Source organism: Equus quagga, chromosome 2 (assembly GCF_021613505.1).
Source record: "Equus quagga isolate Etosha38 chromosome 2, UCLA_HA_Equagga_1.0, whole genome shotgun sequence".
NCBI classification, from domain to species: domain Eukaryota; kingdom Metazoa; phylum Chordata; class Mammalia; order Perissodactyla; family Equidae; genus Equus; species Equus quagga.
Genome location: NC_060268.1, coordinates 33,618,919 through 33,632,283, shown reverse-complemented (window position 1 = coordinate 33,632,283; position 13,365 = coordinate 33,618,919). Strand labels below are relative to the sequence as shown.

At 39.4% G+C, this 13,365-nt stretch overlaps 1 protein-coding gene across 2 annotated transcripts in view; it reads left to right on the top strand.

The window, feature by feature from the left end:
* The first annotated feature begins 308 nt into the window (after nucleotides 1–308).
* DPH6 (diphthamine biosynthesis 6) overlaps nucleotides 309–13,365 on the top strand; it is a 170,028-nt gene continuing 156,971 nt past the window's right edge. Inside the window, exons 1-2 of one of the 2 annotated variants that reach the window (XM_046653956.1) lie at nucleotides 309–474; nucleotides 4,045–4,139. In XM_046653956.1, coding sequence (XP_046509912.1) covers nucleotides 452–474; nucleotides 4,045–4,139 — 118 coding nt within the window. In that variant the 5' untranslated portion in view covers nucleotides 309–451. The remainder of the gene's footprint in view (nucleotides 475–4,044; nucleotides 4,140–13,365) is intronic. The other variant, XM_046653955.1, reaches the window with a different exon arrangement.

Here is a 13,365-nt window from a genome sequence, read left to right as displayed (position 1 = left end):
TCTGGGGGGGGGGGGGGGGGGGCGGAGATGAGGAAATTAGGGAACACTTCCTCTCCCTTTGCACGTCCACAAGTGTTTCAACTCGCAGCATAAGCAACTTCGAACATTCTCCTACCAAAACAAATCCAGTGCCACGGTGCTTGGGCTCTTCAAGGCGGCCCTTGCCCTTCCCCCGGCAGCTTCAGTGCCCTCACTTAGGTGGTTAGGCCGTGCCTACACAGCATTCTTTCCGGGCCCGGGATGTCCCTGCCACCGTGACGGGGAGCCGGGTGGGCGGACCCGCCTCAGCCAGCGGTCGGCAGGCAGCCACAAGGCCGCAGCGCTGGGCCGGGGACAGGCTGCGGAGCGAACACCCGGCCGAGGCCCCACGGCGCGCCGCGGGGGGCGTGGCGGCGGCGACCTCTCGGCTCCCGCCGCGCCGGCCGCACGCACGCGCACTGCGCCCAGCAAAATGAGGGTCGCGGCTCTGATCAGGTAATGCGGCGCCGGGGCCGCTTTCCTCCTCTCCTGTCGGCCTCCTGTCCCTTCCTCGGAGGGGCGGGAGCTGCCGCCGGCGTCGGCGCCAAAGCGAGGGTGTGTGCAGCCGCGTGTCGGGGGTCGGCGGCTCCTCGCGGCCACAGGAAGAGGCGGAGCTTTCGGGCTTGGCCCGACTCGTCCGCTGTCCTGGGCTCGCGCTTCTCCTCTCTGCCTGTCGCCGCCACTCTGGTCTTCTGGCCCTCATATTTGGGGTCACATTGGATTCACCTGGGGAACTTTAAAAACTGCTGATGCCTGGGCCTCACGCCAGAGCGCTGGTGTAATTCCTCGGACGCGGCCCGGGGTCGGATTCTTAAAAGTTGTAGTGGGCAGTGACGTTTGAGAGCCACAGCTTGACTCTCCTTACTCAGGGCCAAGTCAGCCCCCCCCTTTTCCTCCTCGCTTTCTCCGTCCTCTTCTGTAGTTTGTTCCCTTCAGTCTTTCTGCTCGGTCGTCCGGGTCCTGTCTTCCTCCCTAGGCTGATACTAGCCCCGTCCCCTCCCGCGAAGGACCATCTCTCCCTCACCTGCCGTCCCAGGAGTGTCCGGATTGGTTAAGACATGGATGGGGTTTACCTTTGTGCTCAAGGACGGAGATGGAAATGTACCGCTTTGTTCTAGATCCGGCTGCTGTTGCTTCGAGCAGTTATGGCTTTTAGAGTGATCTTATGGTAACATACTCCATATTCCAAGAGGAGTTTGAAATCTACAGTAACCCATCATATTTAGTTGTCTAAAGTAAGTCCTGTGGCAACCAAAGACAGGCCAATTGAAATGCTTCCATACTCAATCTGTAAACTGAAGCAAAAGGGAACACAATGACGACATTAAAAAATAAATTTAGACTACTTGAATATTTGTTGGATGAGATTTGGATCTGTATAGTGTCTGAGATACATCACAACCATGCATTTTCTTTTCTAAGCCCATTGAAGATTTCATAAACATTTTTGTTCACTTCCCTAGGTAGTTGATGCTGGCTGACAATAGTCTCCTTTTGAGTCCTTTTGAGGACTCGATATAACATTCTAGTCCCTTCTGTAGTTGCTGGAATAATCCAATTTCTTTTACTTCAATGCCAGTTTTAGGAGACGAGACTATAATATCAAAGTCATTATTGTTTTCAGTGAATTTCTTCTCTAAAGTGAATGACTAAGCTTTGACCATTGTGGTCTTCATTTGATCTAGACAGATAAGAGTAAAAAACGTAGTCTAGGAAATGAGTAATTCACATCCACATGCAGTTTGCCAAGAATTTAGCGCTTGAACTGAAGACTCAGAAAACCTGCTGGTGGCCCAGTTGTTAAGGTTGCGTGCTCAGCTTTGGGGGCCTGAGGTTTGGCGGGGTGGGATCTTGGGCGCGATCAGGGCACTGCTCATCAAGCCATGCTGAGGCTGTGTCCCACATAGCACAACTAGAAGGACCTACAACTAGAATATACAACTGTGTTCTGAGGGGCTTTGTGGAAAACAAGAAGAAAAGAAAAGATTGGCAACAGATGTTAGCTCAGGTGCCAGTCTTCAAAAAAAAAGGAATCCTAGAGGAAAGGAGAGAAGAAGATTGATGTAGTCCATTACACTAAATATTCTGTAATGTACATATATTACTTTCATAATGAAAAAGCAAATCACTAATGTTGGAAAATTCTTGAAAAATTGTGAGATATGTCTAAGTGTTGGGAGACATGCTGTTAAGTATGAATACAAAACATATATATGAATATGAATGCGTACATAATACATATATATATACATTTATATGCATATACACTTGAATATATATGAATTTAAACTTAAAACAGTAAATCTATTGGCAGTGTGTGTGTGTATGTGTACTAAAATGAGAGAGGGGATATGTGTGTATGCTTTAGGAAATAAGTGAAATCAAGATTTCACATATCTTTAGACCATAAAGAACATTATTTTCCTAATACACAAAAGATTGAATCATTGAATTTTACAGTTGAATGATACCTTGAGGGTTAGCTAGGCCATTCTCTAATTTTATAATGAAGCGTGTAAACCCAAGCACATTGAGTAACTTAGCTTAGTATCCCAGAGTTGGGAACTAAAATTCTGATCTTATGTAAGACGTCTCACCTAACATGCTTATGTAGTTTGTGATGTTCTAAGAGGTGAGTAAGGTACTCAGCATTACCCAAACTTACTTGACCTTGAAAACCTTTTGTGCTTAAGAGTATTTGTTGGACACTAGTGTTCTACAGAACACAATTTGGGAAATACCATTTTAAAACCATATTTGAAACCTTAGCATATTTTAAAATAAAATATAAGGCAAAGTCCTGATTGTGTATGTATACCTGTTAATCTTTAATATTTTTGATATTCCACAATTAGGGAGATCTTTTTGTCCTGCAGAAACAGAGCAGTGAGGTTCACTAGGGGAAGCTGTGGAAGATGTACTTAGGGGAATATCAGAATCTGAGGAAAGAAAGCATGATATATACCTTTACTTTTCCTCTTGCAGCTTTCCTCCCCTTGAGAAGTTCTGGAATGACAGTTGTTACTGATGGGACTATGGTAGCGGCAGACAAATGTTGGGAGCTCAGAGGGCAAAAGAGCCAGCTCCCAGGATAATCAGTCTCTTAGTTTCTTTGTCTCTGAATAGGTCTAAACATTGCCTGTGGGTACATTTGCAGGTTTTAAGCAAGGATTGGAAAGATGGTTAAACAGGAGGGAAAAAAGGAAGAGAGACAGTGATAAAAGAAAGGAAGAAACATGTATAGTGAGAAGCACTAGCGTATTAAACTAAAAGAACATAGAGGTTGCTGTTTAACCTTGTTATGATGAACTACTACTTGTCTTGACTAAGTGATTTGCCTCTACTTTAGGTGGATTTGGTGACAGCATTTAGAAGTTCCTTTCAATCTGTTTATTAGTTTTATGGCTCAAGCCTTATCCTAGTGAGGGCTGAAAACTTAGTACTGGTAGTACTGATGTTTAACTGTATCAGTGTATTTCAGCATTTTGCTTTCTATCTCTGTAGAATTTCTCCCCCCAAGTATGTCTAACTGTATTATTTGATTGAATCGCAAATCTTAAGTTTGATCCTTTAATTAGTGATGGTGGCCAGTTGTTAGATTTCTTAAAGTGGAACAGAATAGACGTTTTCCTACTTCTTCATAGAGAATTTCACCTAAGGGGTATATGTAATAAATGTTTAACTGGAATGTAAAATTAAATCATTTTTTATTTGCAAAGCACTTTATATATTAAGTAAAGTCACTATCACAAACCAAAGAGTTATTATTTTTTGTTTAGAATGATCTTTGTTATGATGCATATAATTTCAGAAGCTCTTGTGAGCAGCAAGCTTAGACATTCAGATCCATTTGCTCCATTGCTTGTGCTCTGGAAATTACATGTGGTGTTTTGCATTCTAATTATAAAGTAGTACCTCAAATATTCTGAAAAGCTGAAGAAATAATGTGTTCTATTTTGCTATCTAATGATTCTATGTTCAATAATGGTCAGTAGCCTGATATTTATTTGTCTTTTTATTTTTTAGTGGTGGGAAGGACAGCTGTTATAATATGATGCAGTGCATTGCTGCTGGGCATCAGATTGTCGCTTTAGCAAATCTAAGACCAGCTGAAAACCAAGGTAAGTGTATACCTTTTTGGGAAGTTCTCTAAATGACTAAAATTCCAACTTCATAATTGCATTCTATTGTATGCAATATGCAAAGACAAAAAAGAACTAATACATCTTTATCATCTGTTACATGCTAACTTCTATGATACGTGTTTTCGATTATATATCCTTTAATCCTGATAAGAACTCCTAGAGAGTTTTATTAGACAGGGATACTGAGGCTCAGAGTTTTATAAATTTGTCCAAGGTGAAATAGCTGGAACAAACTAGCAGAGCTGAGACTTGAAACCTCTTACTTCAGAGTGCACTGCTGTTGTACCACAGCATGTTTCCAAGTATTGTAGGCAATTCCCAGGTAAGTAAGATACAACCTCTAGGAGCTTGCCAAGTAAGACATATATTGATAAATGATAATATATGAATTTTATTATTAAAAGAATCCATTTTAGCCATCTTAGATGTAAACTGAATATGTCAGACTTGAGAGGCATAAAGAGGTACATTTCCACTTTCTATTTGCCTGTGGTAACAAGGGCAGCCACAAATAATCCACAGACCTCATTTTAGCTACTTTCTCACTTTTCTCCCCACTGAAACGTCCCCAATTAGAACTTACGTATTTCCTCTGTCCATGTCTATGTCCAAACTTCATATTGGATTAAGGGGCCACCCTAATGACCTCATCTTAACTAATTACAACTGCAGTGACCCTATTTCCAAATAAGGTCACATTTTAAGGTACTGGATGTTAGGACTTCAACAAGATTTGGGAGGGACACAATTCAACCTGAACAATATCTTTTTTTTTATTGGGATATAATTGAAATATAACATTGTATTAGTTATAGGTGTACAACATAATGATTTGGTGTATGTATATATTGCAAAATGATTACCACAATAAGTTTAGTTAACATCTATCACCACACATAATTACAATTTTTTTCCCGATTAGAACTTAAAAAAAGAAAAATAGTCACTGATTAGCTTTTTATACTCTTATTATACCCAGATAACTATAGATATTAATTGCTAAATTGTAATAGGGAGACATTAACACTTGTCTAACTTCATTTATTACTACTTCTCCACACGGCTCTTCTTTTTATTTTCCTTTTTTTTAATTTTAGTTTTGTTATTGAAGTAACATTGGATTATAACATTATACAACTTTCAGATGTACATTGTAGTGTATTTCGAATTCTATGTAGATTACGTCATGTTCACCACCCAAACACTAATTACAAGCCATCACCACACACATGTGCCTAATCACCCCTTTGACCCTCCCTCCTCCCCCCTTACCCTCTGATAACAACCAATCCAATCTCTGTCTCTGTGTTTGTTTGTTGTAGTTTTTATCTCTTACTTATGAGTGAGATCATATGGTATTTGACTTTCTCCCTGACTCCTTTCACTTAGCATAATACCCTCAGGGTGCACCCATGTTGTCACAAATGCTTGGATTTCATCATTTCTTATGGCTGAGTAGTATTCCATCGTGTATAAATACCACATCTTCTTTATCCATTAGTCCCTTGATGGGCACCTAGGTTGCTTCCAAATCTTGGCTATTGTGTATAATGCTGCAATGAACATAGGGGTACGTGTATCTTTATGCCTTTGTGTTTTCTTATTCTTTGGATAAATACCCAGCAGTGGAATAGCTGGATCATATTGTAGATCTATTCTTAATTTTCTGAGGAAACTCCATATTGTTTTCCATAGTGGCTGCACCAGTTTACACTCTCACCAGCAGTGTACGAGGGTTCCCTTCTCTCCACATCCTCTCCAACACTTGTTGTTTCCTGTCTTGTTAGTTATAGCTATTCTGACCTGAGTGAGATGATAACTCATGTAGTTTTGATTTGCATTTCCCTGATAGTTAATGATGTTGAGCATCTTTTCATATGCCTGTTGGCCATCTGTATATCTTCTTTGGAGAAATCTCTGTTCAGATCTTTTGCCCATTTTCTAATTGGGTGGTTGGTTTTTCTGTTGTTGAGACGTATGAATTCTTTGTATATTTTGGATATTAACCCCTTATCCGATATGTGGTTTGCAAATATCTTCTCCCAATTGGTAGGTTGTCTTTTTGTTGTTGTTGATTTCCTTTGCTGTGCAGAAGCTTTTTAGTTTGATATAGTCCCATTTGTTTATTTTTTCTTTTGTTTCCCTTGCCTAGTCTGATATGGTACTTGAAGATATACTGCTAAGACTGATGTCAAAGAGTGTGCTGCCTATGTTTTCTTCTAGAAGTTTCATGGTTTTGGGTCTTACATTCAAGTCTTTAATCCATTTTGAGTTGATTTTTGTGCATGGTGTAAGATAATGGTCTAGTTTCATTCTTTTACATGTGGCTGTCCTGGTTTCGCAATACCATTTATTGAAGAGACTCTCCTTTCTCCATTGTAAGCTCTTGATTCTCTTGTCAAAAATTAACTGTCCATATACGTATGGGTTTATTTCTGGGCTCTCAATTCTGTTGCATTGATCTGTGTGTCTGTTTTTGATCCAGTACCATGCTGTCTTGGTTACTATAGTTTTGTAGTATATTTTGAAATTAGGGAGTGTGATACCTCCAGCTTTGTTTTTTCCCCCAGGATTCCTTTGGCTATTTGGGGTTTTTGTTGTTCCACATAAATTTTAGGATTCTTTGTTCTATTTCTGTGAAAAATGTTGTTGAAGATTTGATTGGGATTGCATTGAATCTATAGATTGCTTTAGGAAGTATGGGCATTTTAACTATGTTAATTCTTCCAATCCAAGAGCATTGAATATCTTTCCATTTCTTTGTGTCTCTTCAATTTCTTTCAACAGTGTTTTATAGTTTTCGGTGTACAGATCTTACACCTCTTTGGTTAAGTTTATTCCTAGGTATTTTATTCTTTTGGTTGCAGTTGTAAATGAGATTGTTTTCTTAATTTTTCTCTCCTCTATTTCATTGTTAGTTTATAGAAACACAACTGATTTTTGTATGTTAATTTTGTATCCTGCAACATGACTGTATTTATTTATTATTTCTAAAAGTTTTTTAGTGGATTCTTTAGGGTTTTCTGTGTATAAAGTCAAGTCGTCTGCAAATAGTGACAGTTTCACTTCTTTTTTTCCAATTTGGATCCCTTTTATTTCTTTTTCTTGCCTGATTGCTCTGGCTAGGACTTCCAATACTATGTTAAATAGGAGTGATGACAGTGGCATCCTTGTCTGGTTCCTGTTGTAAGAGGGATAGCTTTCCGTTTTTCTCCATTGAGAATAATATTTGCTGTGGGTTTGTCATATATGGCCTTTATTACATTGGGTGTTTTCCTTCTATACCCATTTTATTTAGAATTTTTATCATAAATGGATGCTGTATCTTGTCAAATGCTTTCTCTGCTTCTATCGAGATGCTCATGTGATTTTTATTCTTCATTTTGTTAAATGTGGTGTATCACGTTGATTGATTTGCAGATGTTGAACCATCTCTGCATCCCTAGAATAAAACCCACTTGATCATGATGTATGATCTTTTTAATGTATTGTTGTATTCGATTGCTAGTATTTTGTTGAGGATTTTTGCATCGATGTTCATCAGTGATAGTGGCCTGTAATTTTCTTTTTTTTATGTTGTCCTTGTCTGGTTTTGGTATCAGAATAATGTTGGCTTCATAGAATGAGTTAAGAAGGCTCCCCTCCTCTTCAGTGTTTTGGAACATGTTGAGAAGGATAGGTATTAAGTCTTCATTGAATGTTTGTTAGAATTCACCAGGGAAGCCATCTGGTCCTGGGCTTTTATTTTTTGGGGTGTTTTTGATTACTATTTTGATCAACTTACTGGTGAATGGTCTATTCAAATTCTCTATTTCTTCTTAATCTGGTTTTGGAAGATTGTATGATTCTAAAAAGTATCCATTTCTTCTAGATTGTCCAATTTGTTGGCGTACAGTTTTTCATAGTATTCTCTTATTATCTTCTGTATTTCTGAGGAGTCCATTGTAATTTCTCCTCTTTCTCTTCTGATTTTATTTATTTGAGCCTTCTCTCTTTTTTTCCTGGTTAGTCTAGTTAAAGGTTTGTCAATTTTGTTTATCTTTTCAAAGAAACAGCTTTTGGTTTCATTGATTTTTTTTCTATTGTTTTTTAGTCTCTATTTCATTTATTTCTGCTCTGATTTTTATTATTTCCTTCCTTCTGCTGCTTTTGGGTTTGTTTTTTTCTTCTTTTTCCAGTTCCTTTAGGTGCACTGTCAGGTTGTTTATTTGAGATTTTTCTTGTTTGTTGAGGTAGGCCTGAATTGCTATAAACTTCCCTCTTAGAACTGCTTTCGCTGTACCCCACAGATTTTGACGTGTTGTATTTTCATTTTCATTTGTCTACAGGAATTTTTTGATTTCTCCTTTGATTTCTTCATTGACCCAATCGTTATGCACTAGCATTTTGTTTAATCTCCACATTTTGGTGCGTTTTCTGAACTTCTTCCTGTAGTTGACTTCTAGTTTCATACCTATGTGGTCAGAAAAGATGCTTGGTATTATTTCGATCTTCTTAAGTTTATTGAGACTTGTTTTGTGGCCTAATATATGATCAATCCTGGAGAATGTTCCATGTGTATTTGAAAAGAATGTATATTCTTTGGTTTTTGGATGGAATGTTTTATATATATCTACTAAGTCCATCTGATGTAATGTGTCGTTTAAGGCCAGTGTTTCCTTATTGATCTTCTGTTTGGATGGTCTCTCCATTGGTGTAAGCAGAGCATTAAAGTCCCCTACTATTATTGTGTTACTGTCTATTTCTCCTTTTATGTCTGTTAATAATTGCTATGTATATATAGGTGCTCCTTTGGTGAGTGCATAGATATTTACAAGTGTTACATGCTCTTGTTGACTTGTTCCCTTTATCATTATGTAGTGTCCTTCTTTGTCTCTTGTACAGTTTTTGTTTTAAAATCTATTTTGTGTGATATAAGTATTGTTACCCCCACTTTCTTTTCTTTGCCATTTGCGTGGACTATCTTTTTCTATCCTTTGACTTTCAGTTTGTGAGTGTCTTTAGGTCTGATGTGTTTTTCTTGTCTGCAGCATATATACGGGTCTTGTTTTTTTATCCAGTCAGCCACCCTGTCTTTTTATTGGAGCATTTAGTCCATTGACATTTCAAGTAGCTATTGATAAAAATGTATTTATTGCCATTTTGTTTTTGTTACTTTTTTTTCTGGGTGTTTTAGTAGTTCTTATCTCTACCTTTCTCCTTCTCTTGCTTTCTTCCCTTGTGATTTGATGGTTTTCTTTAGTAATATGTTTGATTTCTTTCCTCTTACTTATTTGTTTACTTATTATAGGTTTCTGGTTTGTGATTACCATGAGGTTCCTATATAATATTCTATATATAGCAATGTATATTGAGTTGATAGTCTCTTTAGCTTGACCTCTTTCTAAAAGCTCTACTCTTTTACTCCCCTTCTCCCCATTTTATGTTTTTGAAATCATATCTATTCTCTTGTTTTGTGTGTGTCTATCCATTACCCTCTTATCATTGAAATAGGTAATTTTATTACTTTTGTCTTTTACCCTACATACTATCTTCATAGGTGGTTAATCTGCTACCTTTACTGTATTTTGCCCTTGCCAGTGATTTTATTGCTTGTATGGTTTTGTTTTTTGATAATTTTCTTATCCTTATTTGTGTTCTTTCCCACTTAAATAAGTCCCTTCGGCATTTCTTTTAGAACTGGTTTCTTGGTGATAAACTCCTTTAATGTTTGCTTGTCTGGGAAGCTCTTTATCTCTCCTTCAATTTTGAATGATAACCTGGATGGATAGAGTATTCTTGGCTGTAGGTTTTTTCCTCTGAGTACCTTAAATATCTCATGTCACTCTCTTCTAGCCTGTAGGGTTTCGGCTGAGAAGTCCGCTGATAGACTTACGGGCTTTCCTTTGTGTGTCACCTATTACCTTTCTCTTGCCACTTTTAGGATTCTCTTTTTATCTTTAATTTTGGACATTTTAATTATAATGTGTCTTGGTGTGGGCCTGTTGGTGTTCATCTTGTTTAGTGCTCTCTGTGCTCCCTGTACTTGGATGTCTGTCTCCTTCCTTAGGTGAGGAAAGTTTTCAGCTATTATTTTTTCAAATAAATTCTCTGCCCTTTGTCTCTCTCTTCTCCTTCTGGGACACCTACAAAACGAATGTTAGTGCACTTGATATTGTCCCAGAATTCCCTTAAACTGTTCTCATTCTGTGTAATTCTTTTTTCTTTTATCTTTTCAGCTTGGGTGATTTCCTCTAGTCTTTATTCCTGCTCACTGATCCATTCTTCTGTATCATCTACTCTGCTATTGAGTCCCTCTAGTGAATTTTTTATGTCCAGTATTATGTTCTTCATTTCTGATTGATTCTTTTTCATATTTTCCAATTCTTTGTTGACATTCTCACTGTGTTCATCAAGTCTTCTCCCAACATCAGTGAGCATCCTTATGACTTTTTGTTTGAACTCTTTGTGAGGTAGATTGCTTATTTCTGTTTCATTTAGTTCTTTTTCTGGGTTTTTGTCCTATTCCCTTGCTTGGAATATATTCCTTTGCCTCCTCATTATGCCTCTTTCTCTGTGCTTATATCTACATATTATGTGAGTCAGCTGTGTCTCCTCATCTTGGAAAAGTGGTCTTACGTAAGAGATGCTTTTTGAGTCCCAGCAGTGTGCTTCCCTCTCGTCACCAGTCCAGATGATCCAAAAGTGACCCGTTTGTGGGCTACTTGTGTCCTTCTGCTGTGGCGGGGTTTCTCTTACTGCAGGTATCCAGGGAGTCTAGTATTTCCCTCCCTGGCAGGCTCTTTGTAAATTGGGTTCGGGGAGCCCCGGCACCATTGGCTACAAGGTCTAACAGCATGCTTCTGTTGCAGTTTTCCTGATAATTGGGTAGATATCCAGTGTAACTGGTTGTTAGGCTCAGGAGCTTACAGTTGCTGTAGGCCTCAGGCCTGCAGTGCTGTTGTCAGCTCTCTTGGGATTGCAGCTGAGTGGGGCTGGCCCTAAGCATGGGAACACCCAGTTGTTTCAGACTTTGGAAGGTGGGGCTAATCCTCTTTGTGGCTGTTTGTGAAGCACAGGTCTTCTGCCACTGATAAGCCTCACCCCCCACAGGTCCACATATACTGTCAACATAGCCCTGGTCTATGCATACTTCCTGACCCCCTGGAGTATGCCCAGTTGCCCCACTGCAGAGCTCCCACCTCTCCACCAACACCCCTCACAGTTCACCTGGTCTTCACACAGGCCCTGCCCCACAGAGGCAGACACACTCGCCTGCCTGTAGAGGATCAAGGCGCCCAGTCTAGGCAGGCTGACGAGTAGCCTGAGGGCTTGCTGTTGTGTGGGGTCTGTCCCTAGGGTGAGCTGCCTGCCCTGGCTGAACTGGATTAAATCTGTGCTCTAGTGGGTGTGGCAGATCCCTGGGCTCTCAGGCCAGGGGAAGAACTTCAGTGGCGTCTGCCAGCATTGGTGTCAGCATGCCTGTACTAGGTCACAATAATGGCCGCCACCAATGTCTCAATCTCTGGAGAAGTCTCACCCTACACCGAGATGCACCCAGAGCCTACGAGGTGAGTCTCTTTTCACCAAAGGACTGTGCAGCTTTCTTTTTGGAAATTTTAGGTTACTCTTTGACAGAGGTCAATTTGTGGGTTGGCCCTTTAAGAACTGAGTTTTTTCGACTTTCATCAGATAGCTTTTGTGGGGGACTTCCCTTGTGGCAGTTAATAGCCAGTGAAGCCAAATAGCAGGGCACCTTGTCTCAGTTGTGCTGAGTCTGAAGGATGCTTACAGCAGTAATGGGCCCCTGCTAAAATCCCCACTTCTCCAGGGCGGGCTGCGTACCTTAGGGTGGCTCCCACCCAGCTGGCTGTGAAGGTCCGCGGCTCGTGAAGGTGGCTTTTTTCACTCCAGAAGAAATTTCTGCCTCTTCTGCCTCAGGACTGTCCCTTGTTGTGGGGGTTCTTTTTATCAAGTTTTCAGTTTTCTCTCCAGAGTAATGTTTCCAAGAATAGTTGTAACCTGGTTATGTTTGTGGGAGGGGGTGAATTCAGAGTCCGCCTACACTGCCATCTTGACGAGATCTCCACAGGCTCTTTTAGGAAGATCTTTTTATCATCCCCTTCACTCAGTTTCTTTCAAGACTCCATGCTTTGCTCTACTGTTATTTTGGGATGAATTAAACGAGTAGGATATGTGAAAACACTACATAGTTCCTGGCATGAAGTAGGCATCCATAAATTTAGTTGAATCTGAATCTAGCACTAAATATTTTCTTTTTTTTCTTCCTTCCTTTTTTCCTTCCTTCCTTCTTCAAGGCTGCCAGTCTATTGAATTTTTGTTTTTATATCATTTTACAGTTGTTTCCTATTTATTTTATCTTTCATTTTTATCCCCAAATAGATTGCTTGTAAGCTTGAGAGGAGAGGTCCTACCTTCTAGGTTCCTTTAATTGCTCCTCAGCACTTGGGACAACTCTCGGCCTCTGGTAGGCGTTCACTCAGAGTTTACAGGTGGACTGATGAATAATGAACTAACTAGAATTAGCCCTGGAAGAGCCAGCAGTTCTTCTAGTCAGATATTTGGATTTTATTTCCTTCTGTGATTAAGACCGAAGTAATGCTGGAAATGAAGCAGGAAGACATAGATTAGAAATATTTTATAGGAAGAAATAGAACAGGTCCAGTAGAGGGTCACAGGTAAACACACACTCTAGGATTTTGCACTGGGATTCCGATAATGAATAATAACTTTTTAGAAGGAAGGTTTTTTGAAAATGACCTTCTGTTTCTGACTTTAAATAATGAAGAGACTTTATTATCTGACAGTTTGACTAAGGGTGAGTTGGAACTATGCTGTAATTTTTATATTATAATAGAAGAAACAGAATTTACCTGCAGGGTTATGTTTTGTTACCAAAAGAAAGAAATTCCTTTTTCCCTTGTGGGCAGTCAGGCAAGTGGGTTTTTTAAGCTTTCTATCATGAGAGGTCTTGGTAGTTAAAAAGCAGGTGTTTATATAATATATAATACATACCTGATATAATATAATTGTAATTTTCCTCCCTAGAGTTTCTGTCTTGTCTTCAGTGTTTCTCTGTGAATTGTTTACAGTTACTTTGTACTGAGTCATTAATGTGTAATCTTCTATGGGCTCATGGTTCACTGGCAGGGTAGTAAGATGACAAGCAAAGTATATCTTTAAATTATACCTCATTGTGGAA